At 49.2% G+C, this 27,395-nt stretch overlaps 1 protein-coding gene across 19 annotated transcripts in view; it reads left to right on the top strand.

Moving 5' to 3' along the window:
- Positions 1–27,395, top strand: part of LOC100116320 (sodium/potassium-transporting ATPase subunit alpha) — a 76,379-nt gene that overhangs the window by 10,679 nt on the left and 38,305 nt on the right. For 3 of the 19 annotated variants that reach the window (XM_031928768.2, XM_032599078.1, XM_032599079.1), the window contains exon 1: positions 21,956–22,080. The exons of 4 other annotated variants lie outside the window; for them this stretch is intronic. In XM_031928768.2, the coding sequence (XP_031784628.1) occupies positions 22,066–22,080 (15 nt within the window). In that variant the 5' untranslated portion in view covers positions 21,956–22,065. Of the gene's footprint in view, positions 1–21,955; positions 22,081–22,710; positions 23,643–23,774; positions 24,203–27,395 lie in introns of those variants that run through there. 12 more of the 19 variants (XM_031928769.2, XM_032599087.1, XM_031928766.2 and 9 more) reach the window with 10 other exon arrangements.

Here is a 27,395-nt window from a genome sequence, read left to right as displayed (position 1 = left end):
CACCTCTGCGACGCACCGAGTGTATACCAGAGAATCCAAGAGCTAAGCGCACTCGGCTAAGCGCGCGTGACTCACGCGTGCCCGGTCTGACTCATCCTAGGAAGTCGTCCGACGCCTACGTCGCTTCTATTACACTCTCTCTCTCTCTCTCTCTCTCTCTCTCTCTCTCTCTCTCTCTGTCTTGTTACTTCTGTCCGCAACAGTATATAGGCTATAGCCCTTGTCGCGCCTCTGATCTCTCATATTTCGAGGAGGGGATAGGCGTGGGGACTGATTTTCGGATTGTTCTTCTGGGGCGGGGGAGTTGCGCGGGAAATTGAGACGGAAAAGGTTCACTCGTGGAGGATATCGGTGTGTTTTGATGTTTTCGTGATCGAGAGAAGTGCTGCTGATCTGATTATTGCGGAGGACGAGGGGAGAGCCTCGAGCAGATACTTTGGGAATGTTGAGGCTTACGCTATGTGCTTCTGTTAGGATTGAGCGAACAACAAAGGAGAATCAGATCGGGTTCTCTCTTCTTAATCTCAGCGGTAATCCCTTCGTTCTTTTTTAAGCGCGGGAGGCTATTATGGGCTCGCTGCAGCGGCTCGTTGTTCTGATTGATTCGCTTTTATTGTTTCGAGCTGATTCCATTAGGATCCGCTGAATTCACTCCACTTTGATTGGAGATACACAGCGCTTAATAAGTTCGCTCGGCTGGATCGATTTGACGCTGTCGGGGTGCCACGACATGCCACACAAAAGAACGTTTGCGATGTACACCACGCGAACTTTCCTCTCAATTTTTTTCTTAATTTTCTCGAGGATCCTTCCAATCTCGGTCTCGAATCTCCGTTCGGCTGACGAGCTTTCGATCTACTTGCCTCGACGACGTGGTTTCGTTAAATTTTCGACCTCCGTCCGTCCGCGCTCGCTCCTCTCGAGCTTTGATCAAGAATCGTAGATATACGTATAGCAGCCCTCGGAACAAGTCTCGAGCGCGCCAAAGAGCTACTAAGGGAGGAGGGATAGTCTCTATTACTTTACAGGGTCGCGAGCGCGAGATAGAGAAAGAAAATCAGAAATTCAGCGCGCGGGATAGCTGACTGAAGGCGGTAGCTCGAACTCTCGCGGAAATTCGACTCGCTATATATGTTGTTCACCGCGTAAGAGACGCCTACTGCATTCCGGAGATGTATCTCGCGGTGCGAACTGGCGACGGGTCGATAACGAGATCGAGTGTAAACTTTGAAAATCGAGCGAGTCCTTATTAATCCTCCCCTTCGGAGGTGTACCGTGTGAATTTTGAATATGCAGCACCTAATTGGGTTGAGTTTCGAGTTTGTTTACGCAACGACGTCGCGTCTCATTAGTTTCTCGGAGAAGAAAAAAAAACGCGAAACTCCTCTCCTCGAGCACAGCGGCACAATAACGCCGCAGATATCCGGTGTCTGATGAAAAGTCACGAGATTGATCTCCTTGTTTCCTGCGGGTCGCGTTACCGCGACAAAAGAGCGTGCCGCACTACGGAGAGACAGGCTGCGCAGCGGTAAACAGCGGTAATTATTCATCCTCGGTGTAGTCTTCCCCTCTCGCGCGCGCGAATCTTGAAACGAAAAAGGAAAACACGTAAATAGATATAAACGAAGAAGGCAAGTTAAGCGCACGACACAGCGAGAGTACAACAGTCGGCGAGCTTTAATTTCGCGGAGCATGTGCTCGCTTATTAAACGCGGAAGCGGCGCGGGCGCACTCGCGCTTCGGAGCCGGAAATCGATCGAGCGCCAATAATAGCTAGCTGCCGCCAGGAGCGCTCGCGAGCTTTGCTCTCTATACAGCTCTTCTTCGAGACATTCTGCTCTCTCTCTCTCTCTCTCTCTCTCTCTCTCTTTTCGTTCAAGGCTGTACAATTACACTTTGCCGCAGGTGCGCGGGTGAGCTTTGGGCCGCGCGTCTTCGCGCCCGTAATGTATGATAGAGGCGCTCGGAGAGCAGGGAGAGAGCTATTGCTCTTAATTACCGCGCTAATTGCCGTTATGCGGTCGCAGTTGCGCGTGACCGGTGATTCTCGCGGTTGCGAGTGTGCAGGGGACGACGGCTGTGCTATTAATGTCGTTGATGGGAGTCGTCCTCGATCGCCGTGGATTATTTCAAAGACGTGCTCCTGGACAGGATCGATTAAACCCACGCGCGCACAGTCGCTCGATCGCGGCCTTATCAGATTAGAGGATCAAGCTCGAACGTGCGTGACTGAGCGTCGTTCGTCATCCCTCGGAGATACAGCGCACGCGGAAACGTCAAAACACCTCGATATAGCTCGAGTGTATACATCAGCTTTGCCTCCGTCGCAAAAAAGAATATCAGCTGCTGCTGCTGTCGGCATCAGGGAAAAGGTGAAGTCTAATCTCGAGGAAAGTTGATCGATCCCTAGTCTCGTTCATCCGTGAAATTCCCCGATGGGCGTAGCCGTCGCTGCATCGCGTGAATTCCAGAGCTGTATGAAAAAACGGGACGTGTCGCGAGACGAGAGAGAGAGAGAGAGGGAGGGAGAGAGAGAGAGAGAGAGAGAGAGAGAGAGAGAGAGAGAGAGAGAGAGAGAGAGGAGGATCCGCGTAATGCGGCGCTCGGCCGTATTACGTGCGAGATGCTTCTGCGCGTCGAGTCCGCTCCTCTTTCTTTCTCCTTTTTCCCTTGTTTGTAAGGCAGCTGCTTATGGTGGACAATTTTGCTGAGAGCTTTCGCATTTGCATATCCTTTCGCTTTTGGAGAAACTTATCGTTGTTTTTCTGATTTACCGGACACAGCATCGAAAGCAGCTACCCATGGTTATACGTTCCTCCAAGTCGCACGTTTCGAAAGATGCTGCAACGCAAATATTGGTCCTTACTGGAGAAATGTTGACGGAGAATCGGCTTTGCCTTCAGCGAGGATATGCAGTTCCTTTAGTGTTTCAGGGACGAGTGTGTGTTTACGAAGCTCGCGAGCGCGTTATTAATGACGGCGATGGCAAAAACCCGAGTGGCTTCCCCGGTCCAAGGGGTGCATCTTTGTGTTTGCTCTACGCTGGAAAGAACCGAATTAATTAACCCTCGAGTAAATTCAAGAAGATGAGAAAAGCCGTAAAATACATTACGTATTTTCCAAAAACAACAGAAGCATCGATACTTCTAATTAATTGCGATGAATTATTGACCCGCGCGGAGAGCCGAGAGTCGTACATCATCGTCGATCGAAGGAGTGCCCCCCGAAATTTCCGGGAATTTCCAAAGTCCGCATCCTAGCATCGTATCCACGTGCACTCAGCCGATAGCGAAGCAAAGTGGCGGTTTCGTTCCTCGCGGGGGTGTGTCGTCGTGCTACAAGGTGAAATCGCGCGACACCGCAACGCTTCCAGTAGACGCTGGAAACGGTGGAAAAATAGCCAGTCTCCGGCCGCATTAAAGACAAGGTATTACACGCGTCCTCTTCCCCCTTCGTTGTGATTGAAGGTCTCGCTGTTTGTTGTTTTTTTCTTCGTCTTTTCCAAGCTATGCAGTGTGCGTGAGAGCAGGGTCTCTCTTGTCTCGTTTGTTCCTCGCATATCGCGGCCTCGTCCTCCGCAGAAAAATGACGTAGCAGCGCGAGAAAAGGATTGCTCGGGAGCACGAAGTGGATAAATTTCTCATTGCTCGCTGGGGTTGAGATTTCAGCTACTTAAAAAGCGCTCAGTTGTAATATGCTATAACGGCGGTAATTTCGGAGCCGATCATTCACGATCGGCGCATTTTTTGTTCAACTAAGAGACTCCAAGAAGTTGAATCTTTCAGGTGACAAGCACCTACCCCATTGCTTTATGAAAGTATCAGCGCAACGAAGCGTATAGAGCTTTCGTCGACGCTTCAACAAAATAAATCCGAATAAGGCATAGTTGCAAACGGTACAGTTCGCAGTTACAGTTTTCTATCGTATCCGTAAACGATCCGAAATAAAGGCTCTATATAATATTATCGCTCATCCCTAATGTGATTGTCGCGCAGCTCCCGGCGCGACCGCAATAGGCATCGGATTTCAGCCCGAGGGCGTCCCTTCGCGCCGCCGCCGCCGCCGCCGCCTCGTCAAATAGATTTTGACCTGTTCATGAATTATTTATAGCTGCGGCGCGCACGCGAGGATATACGTAAATATCACGCATATTTTGGCTGAGAGCTTTTTTTTATCGAGTATGCGCTCGCGCTATCATCCGCCTTATGGAGCCGTATAGATGACGTAGAAGATGTACTTTATCACTTTAGAATTTCCGAAGGGATATCCTACGATCTAATAGTTGTTAAAATTAAATGCGTGAGAATAGCGAGCATCGTTTGCAAGGGTCTGTTTGAAAATCACCGAGAAGTCTCGGGTTGAGAAGAAAAGCGAGGATTCCGCCGGCTCGAGTAAATCATCCCAATTTTCACGCCCTCTCGACTCTCGCTGTTGTGCCTCTCGCGGCGCGGAAGAAGGAATTGCAGTCTTTCCTCTCTGCACGGTTGTCTGGATGCCATAAATAAGCGCATAAATAAAATTTCTCCTCTTCCCCTCCTTGTGCAGCACTTTGTATCGCGGAGCGATTAACTCGTTTCGAACTGCTGACTTTACGCGATGAAATTTCGACGGCGCTGATGGAATAATAATTAACGCATCTTGTCGCAGGACAAAGAATATCCCGGAGACTTCATACTTGCGCTTAACAAAAGGTGCTGCTCCTATATATTAGGAAGAAAACTCGAGGAAACTACTCGGGCGAATTTACTCTCTCGAGCGCGCGCGACGCTTTGTTTTCGTCGAAGGAAACTTTTTTTCCGTCGAATATTCCGGGTGAAAAATTGCCGGGACAGCGAAGAGAGTTTCAATCATTTTAAGATTATCGTCTGAAAAAAGGCCATAAATAATTGAAAGCCTCCAGCGAGCCGAGAATACAAATAAAGCCAACAACGTCCGTCATCATCGGAACATATTAAAAGCGCATCACGGATTCACGCAACGTCTTATTCTCGTTATGTCGCGCCGCACCAGGCATCCATTGTATACGCCTCGAGCTTAATTAAGAATCCGCCGCCCGAGCCCGCAAAGAACGCGAAGAAGAAGAAGTAGAAGAAAGGGAGTCTGCGAAAATCTCCGAATCCCGACAATCGAGGCCAGGACGACGGAAGGGTGCATAAGGCCGAGCGTATATTCAGCTGACTGGAGGTTAATGCAGGAAGAGAAAGAGAGGGCTAGCCGGCGGCGGGTCAAATCTTTCTCGGGCGCGTGCAGCTGATCGAGCCTCGAGTCCCCGTAGAAAATGCAAGAGCGAAAACGCCAAGAATTCCGCCTCTTCTCGAGCCCATCCCTGTGACTGGAGCCGCGCAAGCCCCCTGTATATAAGAGGGCTGGAGGGGTGCAGGGTGTAACGCGCTCGCGCAGAGAATATCCGGATCGCACTGGAAACAGCGGGACAGAACGAGATCCAGAGAGTCGAGAGAGGGTGGGGGGTGGGGGGGGGGGCGCTGCCTGATGCGCGCGCGCCTCTCCGCACTCGGGTGGGGGCCAAAGCCCCGCAGTGCGGCGCGGTCGATACACAACCCCCGCCTGCCTCTCTCTTTCTCTCGGACGTGCGGCGGCGGCGGCGGCCAGGGAAATGCCGAGTATATATATACCTAGAGAAGATAGTCGAGCGCAGCAGACAGAGAGCGCGAGAGATGTAATGGAAGACGATGCTGGAAAAATGAAAAGGGAGGAAGAAAAAGGAGCTTTTTTTTCAGGCTCGTTCAAAGCCCGATGAGACAGAAGGCGGTGGTATAAGCGGAGAAGCTACGATGGGACTCTGAAACATGCACACGATCACAGAGGCGTTGGAGCACTTTTTTAAGAGGGGAATAAACGGCGCTTAGCGGGGAGAAGCGATGAATTCACGCCGATCCCGGGGAAGCATAGATCATATTGGAATGTATAGAGGAGCAGCTGAGGGAGGGAGAGGTTACTGAACCGAAAATACACAGTAGTAGTGCGTGCGTTACGCAGAGGGGGGGGGAGGGTGGCTTAATTCGGCTATTCGATACCTTATCCCCTCTACCATCTACCTGAAAAATAAACTTTCCACGATGATACGGCAGCGATAAACTCAGCTCTCCCTTCATCTCGGCAATTTTTACATCCTGCACTTTTACGACACTACTTTGCGCATCACTCGCGCGCGCCTGTCTACCTGTCCATCGGGCAACGACTCGCTCAACCATTTTATTCTCTCCCGTGGTCGCTAAACTTGTTTACGCGAGCTGCAGCGTTTCTCTCTCGCGATTAGATTCTCTCAGCAGCAGCTGCTGCTGCCGAGAAAGTTTTCCATCTCGCTAAAGCTTCCCATCGCATACGCGGGACTGATGTCGTTACATCCCGATTATCATCCGCGTACGCCGTAGGAAGATGTAGCGTGTGCGCGTACGCGATGGAATTTACAACCATACGGAGAGGTAATTAGAGGGCTGTAGCGTGATTACAATTCTCTCTCTCTCTCTCTCTCTTTCTCTCGAAGCTCAGCTGAGATTGGAGCGCAGTGGTGTTACACAGGGCAAACGAGATTATTGCACGCAGCTATAGAGGTAGGCAGCAGCTGAAGCTTTAACGATCCAAAGCTCGTTTTGCTCTCTTCTGATGCTGCGAAGCGTTTTACTTTCCTCTCTCTCTCCCTCGGTGTGCTTTTTTTCTGTGTCTCCCCTGCATAGCGATTCCTGCTTATACATCGCCGTGTCGTCGTTTATTTTCCTCCACCCCGGACACTTGCTTCTTTTGCCTACCGCTTTTTTGCCTCCACAGTCGACTCGGCTGTTTATCGAAAGCTTACATCGGTATCATTTTTACGGGTTCCAAGCGGCTGTTTGGGTCCTCCGTAAATCGCCAGAGAGAAGCGAGAGACGAATTCAATTTTCTCAATTTGAAGATTCAAGTGTACGGCAAACGAGATTACGGAGTTTTCTCTCTCTCTCTCTCTCTCTCTCTCTCTCTCTCTCTCTCTCTCTCTCTCTCTCTCTCTCTCTCTCCTCCGTAAGCTATGAAATCTGCCGTCGGCCTTAAGTAACCATTCCCCAGGGCGGCCAAACTTTTCGCAATTAAGAATTTTCATTAAAGAGCCTGCAACCCAGAGGTATACACGGATGCGGCTTTCTGCGTTTAACCTACAAAACTATTGTCTCGGAAACGGCTTCGCAGCGTCTTGCGAACTTTGACCAGATTTATGTGTACCTGCAATGGATTGCGCGAACTGATTTTATCTCAAAGTACCTCGGACTCGGTTTACTGATTCCAAGTGGTCTTGAAATCTTGATCGAAAAAGTGGCGACTCCAGACTGAATCCAATCAATCGAGTTCCACTTCTCTCCTCGACGAGCATCAGCAGCAGCAAAGCTTCACTGAATTCGTGCCATTATCTGCGGTTAAAAAGAAGACGATTTTCCGAAGCCTTATTACGAGTTTCCGTTGTACCAGAAGACAATCTCCTCGTTTCTTCGGGTGAAAAGCCTGTAAAGCACACCAGTTATATATACACACAACAAAGTCCCCGTAGCGTGGCTTTAATAATTGTGTTCAGTGGATGCCGGATTGTTGGCGGTTTTCGAGTTCTCATATTCGTCCTCATATTGTGAAACGTCGTCGGCGGAAGCGTCCTTTGTTTCAGCGCGAGGATTCCACGGGATCCATTGTGCTGGTATTTTCTGTCTTAACAAGCTTGCGCAGGACCCCGCTCGCTGTACGTGGACCGTCATTCGAGTCATCCCGGTTATTAATGGATCGAGGCATCCCGAGCCATTAGACCGGATGATAATTTGTATTGCTAGCTTCTTCTTCTTCTTCTACGCGTTGCCTTACCCGTGGAAACGTTGTACACACACGTATACATACCAACGATTTATACACCGAGCTCTAATTGGTTCGTCGTTCTTATCCGGCGGAAAGTAAACGCCACGTCTCGTTTATCTATCTCGTTTCCTCCTCGTTTGCGACTAAGGCACTTATCTTCGCGAAGTCAGTTATGCCGCGCGATATTTTTGTAATTTACATTCCGTGGTAGTTTTTTTTCCCTCCGCAACTTTCAGCGCACGAGAAGTGCGAGGAGCTGGAAAAAGCGCGTGCTTTGAGCTGACGCTCGGCAAAAAGTGAGTCGTGGTATATATATATATATATATATAGATGCCGAGGAAGACACGAGGCAGTTTCAAAAGCTCATAGTTGCACTTCAGGCCGTAAGAGCAGCAGCGGAGAGTAAAGAGAGTTGTTCGCTTCTTTTTTTACACTGTATAGTAGGATTGAAATGACATTTTTACGTTTACACTGTGTACTATCTTGCTTATTATCAAAGCGAAGATCGTGGAATCAGATATGGAAGAAGCAGCAGCAAGATCGAGTGGTTTCGACAGTGTTTTGTAGTCGTACAGCTTTTATCAAGCGTAAAATAGAATGAGAGCGAGCGATAATGAAAGAATAAATCAAAGGGGTTTGCGCTGATGGGAATTCATATGGACGAGCGAATACAGGGTACTGCAAGCTCGCAGGAGCTTTCACTGGCCATTGGGTCCGCGGCTAGCGAAAAATCGATCGAAAACTCTGTATGCGCGATTCTTCGCCCTGTAATCTTCTGCTCGTCTGAAATTCTTGGAAATATTCTATTGCGAATATCGAATGCGAAACCTTGTTGTTGATATCGCGTAATTTTTTTCCTGAAGCGTACGGGCGTTGTGAATTCGAAGTACAAAGGAAAACGCGCATATTTGCTAAAAATGTTATACGCGTAAGCGTAATATTGTTTACTAGAAAAAATCCGGCTTTGTCCGCGCACGTTTCTGCCTCTGATGCGCCGCACAAAAGCTAATGCGTATACACTTCAAAAACTTCACAAATGCTTTTTCCCGTACATTCAGATCCGGCTTTTGGAAAAAAAGCCTTTGCAGTTGTTTGCGCGAAAAATAGTTTCATCCAGATTTTTCGAACAAACATACTGAATTTATGAAGCGAAAGCATCGTCGCTCGGCAATTAAAAACAATTACGATTTTCACGCCTCTAGCCTGCTTATCTGAAAAATACATAACGATGCATCAAAGTCACGGTCTGAAGCCGAAGACGCGGGTTATCGCGTCTCTCCTTAAGCTCTTTCTGCTGCGCTAGAGGCATGCGCTGCTCCTCGTGCGCACGATATAGCACACTCGTTCGCGGATCGCGTGCCACCCTCGCAGCTCCTGCCCGATAAATAATCCTCCAGCCTTCCCGGTCTAAATCAAGCCGCTGGCGACGTCTGTTAAGGAGCTGAATGTTTCGGATGGAAAATTTATGTCGACCTTTTTCGATGTTTCCAGTGTGTTTTTATACGATGCGAAAGCTCCTCGAATAAGCTTGCAATGAATTGCCATGACTATATACAAGAACACTGTAAAAAAAGAATAAACTTCATTAACGACGCGGAGCTGAAAATCGAAGCAGCTGTCAGTAGTAACAGACGAGTCGGGTGAGCCGCTTCGACGACACGACGTCGGCCGCCGCTCTAAGAGAGGAAAATTTTCAATTTCAGCGTAAAGCTCAACACGAGTTAATCTCTCGTGCGCTCTGCGAATCGTCTTCGTGCCAGCATGGGTTTTTACGAACAACAACACGCAATTCCGCGACGTGGAGTTATTCCACTATGTATGAAACATGTGTTTAATTGTTCGAAGTATTAATAGTATCGACGCGATAAGGAGATAAGCGACACGATTGCACGATAAGCGCGGGGCTTGATTCCAAGTCCGCGTGTCGTCAATGCGATGTTCAATATTGACGGCTGGCATATTTGCAGGTTCTATTATGAAGCCCGGAAAAATATAACGTCAGCCGCGCGTACGTTTGTAAATTCATGGGAAATTTATTCGCCATATACACAGAACCGCAGGGTTACTAAACATACAACCGCAGTAGTATACTCGTCGTCTAAATTCACCTGAATCGCAGCGAGAATAGTCGCATTGTTCCACAACTCCGCGATGCGCATACATACACTTACGTAATGCCTGCACCGCTGGCAACAATGTCATATGCCGGCCGAGACTTCACGGGCGCGTGTATCGCAGCGATCTTCTTTAGCGCGCGGAATTTTTCCGAGATACGGAACAATTTCCTTCGGAACAATCATCGACGACGTTAAAGCTGTGCAAACGAGCCGTCGTATACAGTTTCTTCATTAGAGCTAAATCCAAATGAAACAGCTGCGGAACGCTTCGGCAAACCCAGTTGTTCGGGCGTTATATATGTGCGAGGCAGGCCCTTAAGTCGCAATTGCAGCAATTTCGAGTTAAGGTCCGCCTCGTGAATATTCATGCGATATATAGCTCGCGTCTCACTGGCACACACAGCATCCCTATGCAGTTAGACAATTGTACGTACACACCATCCCTATTTCGCCGTCGTTCTCTCCGCCGTTCGCGTTTTACGTATATATATAAGGTTAACGTCTTCAATTTGCAGTAAACACGAGGTTATTTTTCCCTGATGGATATCATCGATCGAAAGCTCAATAATCTCGCTAATGCTTTCGCCGATAAAATGCGACGTTTTCATTGTGTCGCGAGAGATACCGAGAATCCGAGCGCTCGATTGAAAAATACCAAGCCTGTGAATAACATGGTTTGAATTGAGAGTCGAGACGAAAATTATAACCACCGCGAGCAGTCGCGCTAATAATACGCGCGTATGTATTTGCATATGCGGCAGCCTGATGCACGTCGCGCAACGCGTGTCTGCGAACGATCGCGACGAGATTTGCATATGATGCCCGGGAACGTATATGTGGGCTGTGCAAGAGACCGGCGACAGATTCGAACGCGCCGAATTTATGGACGGCGATGCATTTTGGATTTCGAAGTTACTATGGATAGATAAGCTGGGATCGATATTTAGATCCGGGAATGTATCAAGCATTCGCTCTGTCAAGATCATCGAGTAACAACAATGTACATCGCGGAAAAGCACACTATCGCGCTCGAGCGTACCGCACACATTGTCGCGACATCAAAGGAGCCAGCCTGCATTATCGTACCTTTGCGCTTCCGGCGCTGTACACCTATACATAGTCCGACTCACACAAAGGTGCAGATGGAAAGGGCACCTTGCTTGCCCTTTATTTGCCCAGAGCTATATGTATAGTAGTAGTAGTAGTGCGTGGGTGTGCGATCGCCGTCCATGGCGTCGATGATTAATTAGGCCACAAGCGCCGCGGACGCAAACAGAATCGAAATTATCCGCTGCAGGCTCGAAAGAGACCTGAGGCTATTCGTGGAATATTAATTAGCTGACGATGGTGAGTATTTTTATGTGTTATGCATGGTACATTCATAAGTTACGGGATTCGCAAGCTGACAGTGTATTCTGGACGATATGTTGTTGTGCAACTTATCCGCGACCTTGGCGATAATTAGCGACGCGTTGCGTTGAGTTACGCAATGAAATCTATATTAATTCGCGAACGATACGCGCGATTTAGGAATCGAGCGTTTCAGTCCGAAATATCCCTCGTCGCACAGACAATTGAGCGCAGTGGTGAGCATAATCCGCGAATTACACAAATAACTCGCCGCTTCTCGTTTTTCCGCGTGTGTGCCGCGGGCGCGGCTAGAAAAACAGATGACACGCGGATAAAGCGCCACGAGCGTGTGTAAGTGCTCTATCTCGCCGCACGTGTGCCTCGTGTATAAATATGTGGCAATTAAGGCAAAATCTCTTTCCTTTGCGCTCTCGCGCTAATTTTCTTTTTTGAGATGAAGAGGAAGAAGTTGAAACAAGAGCGGAAAAATAAAACGAGATGAGCAAGTGTCTAGTTGCAGGATAGGGCACGCGACGATATTCTGGCGGGAGCCGAACAAAACCGAAGCGACGAGGTGCTAGATTAGGCGTAATCTGCCTCTTCCTTCGCCGCGATGATAATATACGTAGTATACACAGTCACGGTCACATACACCAGCAGCTCTGCGCTGCAGCAGCGTTCTGTAGCGCAAGTCGCGTATAAACACCGCGAGGCCTTACATATAACGTGTGCGTATCAAATCCGTCATCGGGGCAAGTGTCACTTCCGGTGTCTTATTGTTGTTTCCATGAGGCGCGGCTCGTCTCTAAAAGTTTCGTGTACCATCGAGATCCCAGAGAAAAACTTTCGAAGATTAAAGAAGAAAACGTGTGCGGGAAAGAGAAAGAGCCTCGCGCATGCGTCTCCGTGTAAAGCCGAGCTAGAGCTGAGGTCTTGGCCGTAATCGCTTGCACAGGTGGGAGAGCGCGGAGCAGCACACTGACACACTCAGTCAGCATACGTATATATAGCAACTGCTGCTGGTACGACGCACGTGCGGAGATGGAGTTGTAGGTATTTTCCGAGCTGGAAGCCGAGATGATGAGATCATTGGTTATCGGGGTGAAAAGCTCGAGATAAATCAGTGGAACAGGTCGGGCTTGGCGAGACGGCCGAGAGTGATGTAGGAAGTACCAAAAATAATCAGCCACTGTTGACGTTGGAAGTACAGAGAATTCGGCGAAAAACAAGCCTGAAAAATTCCATTCAGAGTTACTCTCGCTTCGACGGCAAAGCTAATAATTCACCAAGTTCCAAGCGATAGGAGCGCGGCGATATTAATACTTTCTGTAATGTCGAGAGGACCGCGCCGTGAAGATTTATTTGTTGAAACAGTTGCCTCGAAACTTTCGGCGGGTCTTACCCGGCGCGAAAGTCAGTCCTGCTCTCGCTATATGCAAAATCAATGCTCATACGTTTGATATATTTTTTACTCTTTTTATTACTATTCTATCCTATCCTTTTTGTGAAGGAATAAGATTACAGGTGCGAGATCAACAAGCACTACACACACACATATAGTCAAAGGCTCGTCCGTGTAGAGGCGAATCGATCAGTCTCTCCTACTTCTCGCGCATCACGAAATTGCAACACACAGCAGCACTTATAAACACACTCGCGCACTTTCAGCTTCTTCCTTGAATTTGTGGAGTCGTCTCCCTCCTCCCGAGCCGATCTCCGGCTCGCGGCGCGGTTCTGGTCCCGGAGAGTAGGAAAAAAAAACTGGAAACCAGAATCCGCCCCGGCATGAATAGAACCATAGAAAGGGAGATGAGAAAAACCGCGGCGCTCGCGCCGATCGCAGGCAACGGGTATCCGATGACTGCGGCACCACGAGCCTTCGGTAGCGAGTATCTCTCTGTTATAAGCGTGCTTGTATTTTCCGGTTCGAACCGGACAGCTCGCGCGAGCGCTTCGGTCCTCATGAATGAACCGGTAAGAACCGGTATGCCATCGTCATCGCCGCGACCGCGTGTCTGTGTGTATTACACTCTCTCTCTCTCTCTCTCTCTCTCTCTCTCTCTCTCTCTCTCTCTCGTCTGTATAAGCGATATGTAGTAGGCGTTGCTGTTATGTGTGTGAATCATTCTACTCTGCAGAAACGCGCGCGACGGCACGCGACTCACAGGGGTTCACGCAGGGTCATCCTGTTGATGATGATGATGATGATGATGATGATGTTGCGCTTTTCTTGCCGATGTTTGTTCCTCTGTTGTTTTTGGGGTTTCTGATGGGTCGCGGGGGTATGAGGCGCGACTAATTGAGACACGTGCGCGGCTCACGTGTGGTTTTTCTCTTCGAGAGGATACAGTGTCCGCTTTTTTATCTTATACGTAGCACGATGTCAATCGATGCTGATGGATTATAGAGCGCGTTTAATTTTCGGCTAAATTTCGACTAAAGCATTCTGTATGACGAGAGTACTCGGCGTTGCACTGAAATAATTTACATACACCTCTCCGGCTAATCATATCGCTGTGCCGAAAACAAGAACGAGTTGAATCTCGACGCGCTGAGTTTCGGCTCGAATGAAAACGGATACTGAATTATTTTGGCAAACGAAGTTTTGATACGTATGCGACGATTCTGGCAACGATACTCGCCCGTGACGATGATATTTCCGGTGTTCTGTAAATTTTCTCTAAATTTATAAGCGCGCGCATATTGAACGTCTCCTTATATTACACCTATACGTTTGGAATCTTTCCTAATCAAGGGTGTCCGGGCGTCTTACGACGGAATAACGCAAAAGTTATATTCCATCAATATAACAGCCACGAATTGTTATCAGTCAGACCGCCTTGACTTTTTATATCTCCGAATCCGCGTCAGTTATTATCGACGCTGAATCTCATACGGTAGCACGCCTTTTTGTACTAAATCGGTATAATCGACCTTGGGCTCTCTCTCTCTCTCTCTCTCTCTCTCTCTCTCTCTCTCTCTCTCTCTCTCACAAATACGTGCCGCCGCAAGCCCATTCCCGTGACGTCATGTATAGTCATTGAACAAGACACCGCAATGTACTCGCTTTACTTTTTCCTCGCGCTTTTTTTTGTTTGCGCACACGCGCGGCATTGTGTCGTTCTTGCGTCTCTCCTTACGTAAAATCAATCGACGCAGACGATCGATTCGGTGCGTTATTTATACAGCGGTTTATCTATATTTGATAGATCTCGGCACGTGAGAGAGAAGACACGATAGATTTGGATAACGTGCGAGACCACGTCCGAGCTCCGGCTATCATTCTCGCGTTATTATTGCACTTCTTCTTCTTCTTCTAGTCGAGGGAGAGAGTAAGGGAGCTGCACGCGATGCTTTGCCGGCGGGTCATGTGCCAAGAAGCGGCCGCGTGTATTTTAAGCTTTTTGGCTTTAAGCGCCGACGCAACACAACATACACGAGCGTCGCTCTCTTCACTATTTTCGCATTGGGAAGTCGCCGAGCTTGCGGCCAAGTGCATCGTTATTTTCGCCCTGTCTCTGCGCACTGCTTTTCATCCTTTATTGCCTCATTATCGTTATATTCGGGATTACGTTATTGCGCTGCGATACACGCGTTATACATACGTTCGTACACTTGTCAATATTGATCCTATGGCGCCAGAGCGGGTTTAACCGGTTTTTTCCAGAACGCACGATTAACTCCAGAAGTCGAGCGCCTTATCGTATATTCGACAACAAAAGGCGCCCGCGTAGCATTGCTGTGTTTGCGCTGATGTACGAGGAAGGCTGTGTTTCTTGATTGTCGAACAATCTTAATTGCGTCGCGCGTGTGTGCGAGCAACTTATATTTCAAGAGGTTTCGCATTTCTCCTCGAATTTCATTAACATTTTAACACGTGTTTTTCGCAAAGAATCTCGCCTCAACACAGAATCCGCAGAATCCACGCACTTCCAGAAAATAAAACCTCGATGATGAAAGCTCCCACTCTGGCCGAAATTCACTTTCTCCCACTAAAATCCTGGAAATTTATCGCGCGCCTCGTCTCCTACACATACATAAACGAGAATATCCATTTCGATCTCTCACCTGAATAATTCACCGGCCTTATGTCGGAATCAACGCTCCCGCGATTTCCTCTTCCCCCTAACGCTCGACTGAAACTTTCAAGCGCGGCCTACACTCTCGCGCACGGGGCAAAAACGTCCCACAAGGGGATAGGCGGAAGATTTAAATTTTCGCCCGCCAACGCGAGAAGAAAGCTTCGCGAGGGGTGTGGTTACGGAAGAAGCTGCTCCAGATCCGCGAGTAAACAGCTCGTTAATGGCCACAGCTGACCCGGTTAGGCTGCGAAAATTATTGTTTGTTATTTTTCCTCCTTTGTGGTTGTTAAGACCCTTCGACTTTCTTCTCTATTTGCTCTCGCGACGTTGATTGCCGAGACGAATGCCTCGCACTTCTAGGCGTCTAATTGCCCCAACGTCGGCAATTAACTTCCTTTGCTCTAAGCAGATTGTACAAAGTGTGGGTCTTCAGCGATGCTTTGAGATCCTGGCAGACTACAAGAGACGCTGAGTAGTCAAGGTCGACGCTGGAGGGGACAAGGAAAAGGAAAAACGAATTCTCCAGCGCACGGAAAATATGCTCATCAATCTTTCTCCCGTGCGATTTTCAAGGCCGCCTCTCGAAAACAAGCCACCACTTCCTTATTAATGGAATAATCCATCGACATCTCAGCCCACGCCTTTTCGGTCGTTCTTCTCACCCGGCGAGACCTTGGGAGAAAAAAGGAACAGGCTTTCTTCTTCGCAAACTTCAGCCCGGCTATTTTTAAAGAGACGGAGAGGGATCCTAGCGAGTAACGGACGAGGGAGAGGAGAAAGGGCGTCGGCCGAGATTAAAGAGCCACTGCGTGCGCGAGGGTTAGCTTGCCGCGTATCAACTGCTCTTGATTTCATTAAAGTCCACGACGAGAAGATCCGTTGTCGCGTGTATACACGGGGGCTTTTAAATCCGAATTTAGTACTTCATCAGTCCTCTCTCGAGTAAGCTTCTTATTATCTCGTTTTCAGGAGAATTTAAAAGACGATCGTTTACAAATACACCGGGTGTCTGTCCTATAATACGTCGGCGCGACTCGAAACAATGCCTGCGCGCGATCGCGTAACGCGATATTATTATTAAACCCGATGCCAATCAGCATTGAAAACGTCGCGCGCGCCGCATTACGAGGGATGTAACGAGCGGTGGGAAAGCCAGTCAATCAATTCATCAAGCTGCTATGCATACGTACACCAGAATATACGACCACGTGAGGAGCTTCCCACAGGCTTGGATTATGAGCCAACGCACGAAATTCCAAAGTATAAGAGTCAAAGTAAAGTCGCCGACAGAATCAGGCGGCAAAATCCCGTGAGATATATGGCACCAGCTGTGTCGTGACGAGAATAACTCTTATCTCTCGCAAGCAGGAATCGTCAAAGAAATCAATCAATCGATAATATTATACGGAATGAACGTATACGACACGCACCAAAGGCGCGAACACAGACCAAGGTTCGTCTGGTTAGCCAAACTGCGCACTGTACTCGTCAAGGATGACGCTGATGATGATGATGATGATGATGATGATGCTACTACGTGCTTACGGTCCGGTGCACCGGACAAATCAGAGCTCAAGGAAAGCGAGCTTTTGAAAGATTCCACGCGATGAAATTGCTTCTAGCCGGTATGAGCGTGGAGAAGCGAGAATTAGTAATTTAACGCTCGGATAAATCGTCCCTTCAGACAGAACGGTCCTCTCGCTAATGAAAATAAAACTGGCCGGCTCTAGACTCCTTCTTAAACTTTAACAGCCTGGAAGCTGGAAGGAAGAAGGAAAAAGCTCAGGTGCACGGCGCCGTTTACAGTCGACCTGGATTCTCGAGATTCGTTTGGGTTATTTTGTTTGTTCTTTTCATTCGGAGATTTTGTATAATACACGAGGAGTCGTAAGTACACGGCGTTAGAGGAACAATAAAGATCGATATGGCGAAGCTTCCTTGGGATTTTATTTCATTGCCAAACGTATGCTCAACCGAACTTACATCTCTCGCGGCTCTCATGAAAATTCCTCAGATTCTTGCAAGCTCGCATTTCTCTCGCACAAGTGCGTGCAAAAAAATCTCGCATCGCACGCAGAGAGATAGCGCGAGATTGGCTCAAGGCCGAAGAGACATGCTGCGATTGCGTAACGCCGAGAGGGAGAGGAGAATGTTCGCAAGCTCCGGGAAGTTAGAAACGTACCTTGCGAATTTCGGAGCGCGCAAAAAAAAGTGAATTTACACTATAGTTTCTAAACGCCGCGAAACTTGAAGCGTAAAATTCTCGGACGAAGGTGAACTACATCGGGAAGACGGGCGTTGAATTTTCCAGCAGCTCGTCCGAGAGATGGGTTCTCGCTGTGTTGTGATGTTTATTTCTCGAAAATATGCGCAAGTCGAAGAAAAATGCACACACCCGAGGGCGGCTGTATTATCGATGAGAGAAAGGAAAAGAAGAATGACAGCTGGGAGAATATGACGATAATAATAATCTGGGTCGTCGCTATGATTTTTCACGCGCCGTCGGCTCTTTGCATGCCTCGCCGAGCCTCTCGAATAGATGATGACGAGTATACAGTGTGTACCGGCGGAGTCTAGCGGTGCAGCGTACTCCCGCGCTCGGAACCAGAGATAAGCTGGATATACACTTTTTGGGAAAAAACTCACGCATAAAACATCGTCGTTTCTACTTCGCATAATGTATATAGAAGATAAACTTAGTTCAGATCGAGATAGGGATTGTTAAGCGCGGTGTAGAGAGAGCAAAAAGCGAGCTCGGAATCGCCGACGTTTTCACACAGGCGCCGACAATTGGCAGTGTATAAACGCCTCGAGAGCCTCTCCGATGATCAGCGGCGCGATTAATAGCGCGAGCAGCACGCGATGAGTTCGATTAGTCGATATATTGCCCTCACGTGCGTGCGTACACGCGACTCTCGATCATAAGCGATGAATTTTCTAACACTTTTGCGTAACTAGAGTACGAACACGAGATGTGTGCTGTAGTTCGTTAACGCAATGGACAAAAATGTTCGACGCGCGTGTTTTTTCAGCGAGGATGATGAAGTGGAAGCTTTTTCGTTCACCGCAGCGGCGGCATGATCGATGGGATTGTATTGATGAAAATTTGTCCCGGCTGACGTCGCGCGTGATACGGACATTTTTAATCGAGAGCGTCATCGGGGTAATGAATCGGAAGCCGCGATTGTTTTGCCTCGTTGTTGTTGGAGTGTCAACTCGAAATCCTGTATCTGATTATGATAAGAGCCGATCTCGCGTCAAACTTTGCCGCACTTAATTATAACCCACGCGCGCAAGTTCGCGCGTATAAGAACAGAGAGAAAGGAAAGGGATGAGCTACTCGTATAACGGCGGTATATCGGATCCATTAAAGCAATTAAAGCAGAGGTATAACACTAATGCCTTCAATAAGGTAACGCCGCCGGTATACGAGCTGCCTCGTCCCCTGGAATTAATTTCCAAAAGTAATTATAACTTGGCCGAGCTTACTCGCGTGTATATTCAAAGATGCGCGCGAGGGCCAGCAGAAATTCCCGGAGCAGAATGAACTTGTATAAAATTTGTCGTCCGCTGCGACCCAAATCTTCAAGAAGTGCTGGAGAATGCTTTCGATGAACGGACAATTGGGTTGTGCGTCTGTTTTTCTTTGATATATACTCTGCGCCTTTTTTCAAAAGCAGAAGTTTGAAGCTTGATAAAAGTTCACTCGCGGTTATACGTTCTCACCGAAAATCTAATATCTATTCTGAACTCCGTTGAATCTCTCCGCGAAATATAAATATCTGAAGCTATACCGTCCGTAGAATATCCAAGCATCGCAAGCTCCAGCGTCTTTCTCGCGAGCGTCGTCGTCGCGGCGCTGACTAATTGGAGGACGAAATTAAAAGGTGCGAGTCATGCCCGGCGAACTTTAATTTCGGATATAACGAGCTGCGCGCCGGTATTTGCCTGAACTCGAGTCCGCGACGGAATGCGTCGAAGCTTTCCTGCAAGCTCGTCCGAAGATTTGAAAAAAAAAATTACTATATAAGTAAGCTCGCCCCAGCGTTATACACACGATGTTATACAAAGTGAACGCCGTGTGTCAGCTGGTGCGAAACAAGTCCTTGCTATCTTAATAATTGCACTTTGTTTAGTCAAAGCTCGCGAGGGACTTTTATCTGATGTACCAGCAGCATATTGCACTCGGCAACGCAATTATAGCCGCGAACGCGCGTCACGCAGTCCGCGGGCAGATATATAAAACACGGCCTATACGGGCTCGGATCGGTTATTCATAGCAGCGTCGAAGTTTTCGTCCCAAACAGCGCGGAAAATAGTCAAGCGCGACGCGTCTTATAACTACGTCACACAAAACACAGACGTCGGCGTAGCCAGAGAGAGAGAGAGAGAGAGAGAGAGAGAGAGAGAGAGAGAGAGAGAGAGAGAGAGAGAGAGAGAGAGAACCCGACACGGTGCTTACACGTAGCTTTATGCACACGAGGGAGAGTTATATCGGCTGTTAAGTCGAGCGAGCTTGCGGGAGGTTACATGCCCGGTGTATTATAGTCGCCGAAGAGAAAGAAGATGACGTTTATATCGGATTCGCCCGGGGGTAAATTTTTACGAGCGCGGGATTTTATCAGCTGTATAGTAGCGCAGCCCTTTTGTCGGTTGTTGCTCTCTCTCTCTCTCTCTCTCTCTCTCTCTCTCTCTCTCTCTCTCTCTCTCTCTCTCTCTCTCTCTCTCCTCCTTCCTGGCTTGTATCTCATTCGAATCAAGATTCGGGTTATATGAATATAGAGCTTGCATTTATTGAATTTTCCAAACTTTTTTCGGCTGTTTACGCTTAGCCAGCCTATCACAGTCGCTGTATCGCAAAGACCCTGTACAACTTTTAATAAACAATAAAAATCAAAAAAAAAAAGCTCAAGGAAAAGTAAGAAGTAGCAAACTCCGAGAGACTATTACAGTGGAAACTCGTGACGAACTCTGGAAGTATACGATAAAGGGGACGAGGTCTTTCGAAGTCGAAGTAAGTACCGTCGAAATGATGGCCTATATATCCACGAAGGATCGAGAACTCTTGGAAAGAATCGGATTATCAACGAGCCAGTGGTTGCCGCTTATCTCTCGACGGTCCTTTGCATATACGCCTTTCGTCCTTCGAAGCTCGCGATCTGTGCTACAGAGGCAGCTGCAGTGAATGAAGCGCTGTTTGTGCTTTGGATCGAGGAGCGAATAAAAGAGAAGCTTGCGAGTCCTTTGTGGTCTGCGGAGTAGCTCAAAGTGCAGCAAAAAACCTTCACTGTGAACTCGCCCCTGTGTTTTTGGTAGGTTAAACTTTGACTCGCGGCCGGGCGTGAGTAAAAAGCTCCGTGCTCCGGGAATCTGAAAATTAGCAGCTGAGATTCGCAACTTCCGCAAGCTCGATGATCCGTTACGGGGTCGCGTGACACAGAGGCATCCCAGTCGAAAAAGTAGGCAATTTTCATAGGGAGAGGGGAGCTTTGCTCCCTTACATGTGTCGCTGACAGTGGGGGTGGGCAGTGTAATCAAGTTCCGCTGCGTCTTCGTCACACAGCACGAGAGTTTCTGTCGATGAGACTAAAAGCTAGAGAGAGAGAGAGAGAGAGAGAGAGAGAGAGAGAGAGAGAGAGAGAGAGAGAGAGAGAGAGAGAGAGGAGTATTGGTCGGTTGGCCAATGCGCCCGCCGCGCCGTGTGGCGCGTAGCCCAGTAGCACAGATCCCGCGGCCCAGTGGTGCTCAATATTCGCAAGCTCAGCTTCCTGCGCCTGTGTATAGATACACGTAGGCCGCGCGCACTGCCAACCGTCCCGCCGACGGAATCGAAAAGTAACGGTCGCCCTCGATGAGAGCTTTGTTTACGTGTGTGGGGTTCGTCTGTCGTACGACCGAACGAGCCTTCTCTTCGTCGCAAGCTGACGTGTAAATGAAAAAATCAGAAACAGAGCGAAGCTCCCACTCGGCGAGCTTACTAGGGAATTTTCAACTCGACTCGAGCGTCGTCTGCTAGGGCTCGCGCGCATAGTGCCTTCCTAGAGGAAACGGAAAGTTCCGCGTCGGGAGGGAGGGAGAGAGAGAGAGAGAGAGAGAGAGAGAGAGAGAGAGAGAGAGAGAGAGGAGAGAGAGAGAAGTCTCTCTCTCGGCGTCCTCTTTGCATCCGGCGCAAGCTCTATCCGTCCGTCTCTCTCGAAGCCAGTGACAGGCACTGGCGGCTCGCGGAGCTTGCGCAGGAGAGAGAGCGAGACGAGCGTATTTGTGTGGGAGACGGAGAGAGGGAGATAACGATTTTGTCGGAGCGGCTGTGACGGCGCATGCACACGTGCGTGCGAGCGAGAGGAGGCGAGCGCCGGAGTAGTTATACAGGCCAGGCTGAAGTGGGGCGCGAGACGGGGCGCGGGCGGCCGGGCGGGAAGGGGGAGACCGCGAGCGAGAAAGATATGTATGCACATCGTCGGGAGCGAGCGAGAGGGAACGAGGATGGTGGGGATAGAATAGCGGCGACGGCGCTGCTGTGCTCGCTATCTCTCTCTCTCTCTCTCTCTCTTGCTCAAGCGGCAGGAGTGGGGCGGACCGGTCGATGATGCCGGCGACGGTCCTTCACGACACGAAACACTAGTCAGTCTCTGGTCCACCCGAAGCCGCGTCGTTACCTTCTCTCTCACATCGACAGAGCCGCCGCAGCCATGGGTGACGACAAGGTTTGTGCCATCCGCAAAATTCACCATCCGCTCTACTCTCTCAATCTGTCTGTCTGTCTGTCTATCCGCCTCGGGTCTCGAGCCTCCTAGACCTAGACTCCGCCTATTCGAGCATCCGTTCCGCCATATACTCACACACGCATATACTTGCCGCTCGCTCTCATCTAGATCGATCCCATCGATTTGCGGGATAGGCGAAGAGAACTCACCCCCGCATCCTCGGCCTAGTGCACGAGCGCCCTCTCTCACTCCTCATCCCCATTGCAAGCGCCACTACCCTCCTCGCGCGCATACACCCTCCGACATGGACACACAGGCAGAAAAAAGACCCTCACACCCTGTCGAGTCCGTCTCATCTTCGCCACACACACACACACACACGCCATCAGTGCTGCAAAACTCCTCGTATTAGAGAAAAAAGTGTGCCTGCTGCGAGTGCGAGTATCCGGTGGAAGCAGAGGAACGTCCTCGAGAGGGAGAGAGAGAGAGAGAGAGAGAGAGAGAGAGAGAGAGAGAGAGAGAGAGAGAGAGAGAGAGAGAGAGAGATCGAAGAAGTCACAGCAGCAGTGGCCACGGAGACGACGTCGCCAGCGCCGCGGTGCGCGCGCCGCCCTCGCCTTCTTCTAGTCGAGCTGCTTCTCTCTCTCTCTCTCTCTCTCTCTCGCTCGCTCGCGTACACGCATGTGCGATGACATAACTTCTGCAGAAGCCGCGATCAGTGAGGTGTGTGTGTGTGTGTGTGCGTAACTGTGTGAATGTACGTACGAGGGCTAAGAGGAAGATCTTCGCCGGAGAGTACAGTGCGCGTTATAAGAAAAGAAACCGATGTCGAAATTGTGCCCGCGAGTTTTCAATGACAGCGCTCGAAAATAACTCATTGACTGCGCGCGCGCTCACGACTCTCCGATGACGATCTGCTCTTCTTCTGTGCGTGTGCTGATAGCGATGTCTTATCGAAGCCTCTCGCTTAATCGCCGCCGCGAACTACGCGGATGTTCTTTGTAAAATGTAAAGCATCGTATTTTACGTATGGTTCGCGCAAGTGCCGTCTTCGCCCGTGCGAGAGATAAGATAAGTAAATAAATAGTAGCAGAAGACGCGGCTGCAGTGCGCGACGACGACGATCACGGCCAGAGCCCATGTGTGTTATGGACTGATCGGTGCCAAGTGTCGACGAAGCAGAAGAAGAAGAAGAAGAAGAAGAAGAAGAAGAAGGCGACGCGCCAAAACACACCGGACAACGAAGCAAGGAAAGAAGAGAGAGAGAGAGAGAGAGAGAGAGAGAGAGAGAGAGAGAGAGAGGGAGAGAGAGACAGAGGACGAATAGAAGAAATCCACGGGCCTCTTCTCTTCCCGGGACTGCTTCTCTCCTTCTCTCTCAGTTTCGTGCTTCGGAATCGATCGATCACGTGACAGCAGCGCGGGGGTTGCGCGCGTGCAGCGCACAGTCTCTCTCACCCTCCGGAGGGAGATTGATTGTGGATTCATTTCGCGCGCGCTGCTTTTTCCTAAGCCTCGTGATACGTAACTCGGCAAGTGCATCGAAAAAAGTCATCATTCAGGTGTGCGCGGAAAAGAGAGAGGCTTCGAAAGTGTGCAGCGTGAATGAGAGAGAGAGAGAGAGAGAGAGAGAGAGAGAGAGAGAGAGCAAGAGAGCTTCCGTTCTCTTTCCCTCTCTCGAGTGAGTGTGCCAGACACATCCCCCGAAGCTTTCCTCGACACCGTCCCAACCTCTGTACCAAGCATACGCTCTCTCGCGTTAAACGAGAGAAGAAACAAAACGCATATGATAACGTGATATGGTGATGGTGGCTGATACTCGTGCTTCGCAGTGATCGCCAGTCGGTCGACGAAGAGTCAAGTGCGAGAGAGAGAGAGAGAGAGAGAGAGAGAGAGAGAGAGAGAGAGAGAAAGAGAGATAATTGAAAGGGATAAGGCGCCAGAACAGCTGCTTCAGGAAGAGAAGGGACTGCTATAATCGTTTGTTAGTGGTGCCTCTCGTGCTAGGATACATACTACTCGCTAGCTCTCTCTTCGTATCTCTCTCGCGCGCGTGTGTGTGACGTGACAGAAAGCCTCTTCGCGCGCCTCATTTCCTGGAAGACCAGCTCGCCCCAACATGGTAAAGATTCTCTTCTCTATGCCAGTGCACTAGAAAGCGAATACTTTGCTCTGCTGTATAATTGTTTTATTTTCTTTCGTTTTCTTCGTTTATTTCCCGCCTGTTGTGTTGTGCCTTGCTTTTTATACTCCCACAAGATATCCGTCCAATTTTTAAGTTCTCTCCCACATTTTTTATCACTTATTATTATTATGTTACCTACATCTAGAGCGTTTTTTGCAACCTTAGCGCATACGAATCATAGACATAGAATAGAACGCAAGCTCGGCAGCACAGTCATCTGGCTTGATTTGATTTGAAGCATCATCGCACGTGAATGGCAAACATAGGGAAAAACATATAGAAATTCAGGGATATGGATCCATCGCGATATCGCATATAGTGGGTGTGCTGGGCGCCGCCACCCCTGTGATGCCCTGTGGAGGACGACCATCGTGGTGTTACAACTGCTCACGTAATCGTCTCTCTCTCTCTCTCTCTCTCTCTTTCGCGCACGCGGGCTCATCCAACACTCGGCGAACGCGCAGCCTCCTGGTGTCCCCGGGAGCGATGCAAAGGAAGAGCAGTCGAGTCTCAAGGTCGTCCGATACACACTCACGCACAGACAGACACACGAGAAACGACCAATCGATCAGTGCTGATGCGCGCGTGTGTTCCGGTCTTGCGTAATAGCCTATCCGACAACGACCTTGTGTGTGTGTGTGTGTGTGTGTGTGTGCGTGTGTGTGTGACAAACGTTCTTGCGCGCCAGGCCCCAAAAACGATCACGCCTATGAAGCTGGAAAAAAGCTCGTGGATTTCGATACATGCATTAACCGTTTTCGTGGCAGTGTTCTGCTAGTAGATGGAGCAGACTTACTGATTGTCGTCTGCTCGTCGCGCGCAGGCGCACTCGACCGGCTGCAGACATCGCGATGTACATCTCTCTCTCCCTTATGCGCTGACTTTCTATCAACAAATGTCGTCCGCGCGCGCGCTCTTTGACATGCAAAGCTCCTTATTTTCCGATCGGGATTCGCAGAGCCGAACACCAGAGTGTGTTCCATGTGCACTTTGCTCTTTCTTCTTGTTTCTCGTTTCCACACACATGCATTGTATAATGCAGCAACGGTCGATTCGGCGATTCCTCCACCCCCGCGAGCCATTTTCGGCGGCTGTGCCGAAATTAAAGCACACGGAAAGCCTCTCGGCCGTGTATTATAGCGCGCAATCAATGGATGCAATTTTCGCATCGACCGCCTCGAAAATCCAGGCGGCCAGAGAGAGAGAGAGAGAGAGAGAGAGAGAGAGACCGCCGCTGCAGCAGTGCGAGCTGCTTCTGCGCAAACGAGTCGGTGCAGCAGCAGCGGCGGGGCGCGTGTATGTTGGGTTAGCTCTGTTCGTGGTTCGCGGAAAACTGGGATTTCCTCACTGAAAATTTCGCCGGTGCTCGCGGAAAGCCGTTCTCCGGGATTTGGGAGTGTTGTGGCCTCGGATTTTGTCGTGCGATTTTTACTCGGGTGTCTGTAATTTCAGGGATTTTTCTCGGGATGGAAGTGTACGAGCCTGTTTTTTTCCGAGACGGGATAAAAGCGTAAAATGGACTCGTCTAGGTTGTTGTGCTCGATTTGTGCATTGCGCTTTTATGATATATTCCCTCTAGTCTCTGTATTCCGTTTGGATTCTTAGTCAGACAATAGCTGAAAGTAGACGAAGGCGCTTGTTCCCCTTGATTTTTCACAGCCTGGTGCAAGAGCGACTCGAAGCCCGTATAGGTTATGTTCGACTCTTCCGCTGCATGCGTACACACATTTTTTATACACTTTTTTCTAAAATAATATTATTCAACCTCAGTCGAGGTATGTACGATACAATTCCCCACAGTCTCAGAAGCCAGTGACGCGTGAATTTGCTTATGTAATACTTTCAGCGCAAATCGCGTAAAATTAAGGGCACGAACAATCCAACGAGCGAATAATCGAATAAATTAGCCGCGACCCTGACACTCAAACGGCTCCAATACGCGCAAAAATCGGCGTTAATTCTATTTTTTGTTCTCTCCTTCCACGATCTACATCTCTATGCCGACACATGTTTTACTCTATTATACCGCCCGAGAAAAAGTATACATAACTCGATTCGACGCGAACGATCGCTAATCGGCGAATCTCGCCTACTCCCGCAACGTTGTATACAACGAAGCCGAACTCGAGTAAGAAGAAAAACAAACGAAATCATAAGAGCAAAGCTCCAGCATCACAGAGTCATCGCGATCATCATCATCACGATGATCGTCGTCATGACGGGTATAAAATATTCCGCGTCGCGCTCACATAGAGCCGAGGGCACGCGCACCTAGAGAGACAAACGGTCCATCCGTTATATATAGAGGAACTGGCTTATACGAGCGCAGAGTACACCGGCGGCGACGGCGATCCAAGGACGTCGCGTCGATTGAAAAGGTCGATCCTTTTAAGAGCCGCCTGTGTGCATATACAGCGGTTCCATAGGGGGGAGCCCTTATGTGTCTACACGTATATAACGTATGACCCGACGTTTTCCATTCATTGAAATTTCTCCGTGCGCCGTTTCCGCATCGCGTTATCTCCCGCCCGAGGATTACGTTCGACGCGTTACGTCACAGACGCGTATACCTCTAATTTTTTTTTTTTTTTTTCGGGGAGAGCGACGATCTCCGCGCGTATGCGCTGCGATTGATAAGCGCAGCCGTCATTGTCGGAGCGAAGCCTTTTGTCGCTTTTCTATAGGAGACTCGCTGCTGCGGACCGATTCAGCTGCGCGAATTCGCAAAGTGCCTCGATGCACACGCGCATTTTTCAACGCCGAGCTAAAATATTTCGCAAACGAAAAGCTCGCGAAAAAGCTCGCCCGCGGCGTCATTAAATTCAACAATGCGCGCGCCAGCAGCTGCGCTGGAACACACCATGAAAGCGCGAGCGTAATGAAAAAGGTTAATTAGGACGCGCTCGTTACGAAATAAGCGAGTGCGATGAAAGAGCCGTCGAGCCGCGGCGCGAATAAATATAACGTGCAAAAAAGGAGCAGCATAGTGCAGCGCGCTAGCAATGTCAAAGTCATACAGACCGAGCGAGAGAGAGAGAGAGAGAGAGAGAGAGAGAGAGAGAGAGAGAGAGAGAGAGAGAGAGAGAGAAATAGTCACACCGACACACTCGGCCTTCCAGCCGAGCGCATT

The sequence above is a fragment of the Nasonia vitripennis genome, chromosome 4 (assembly GCF_009193385.2).
Source record: "Nasonia vitripennis strain AsymCx chromosome 4, Nvit_psr_1.1, whole genome shotgun sequence".
Classification (NCBI taxonomy): domain Eukaryota; kingdom Metazoa; phylum Arthropoda; class Insecta; order Hymenoptera; family Pteromalidae; genus Nasonia; species Nasonia vitripennis.
This window is presented reverse-complemented; position numbering and strand designations above follow the sequence as displayed.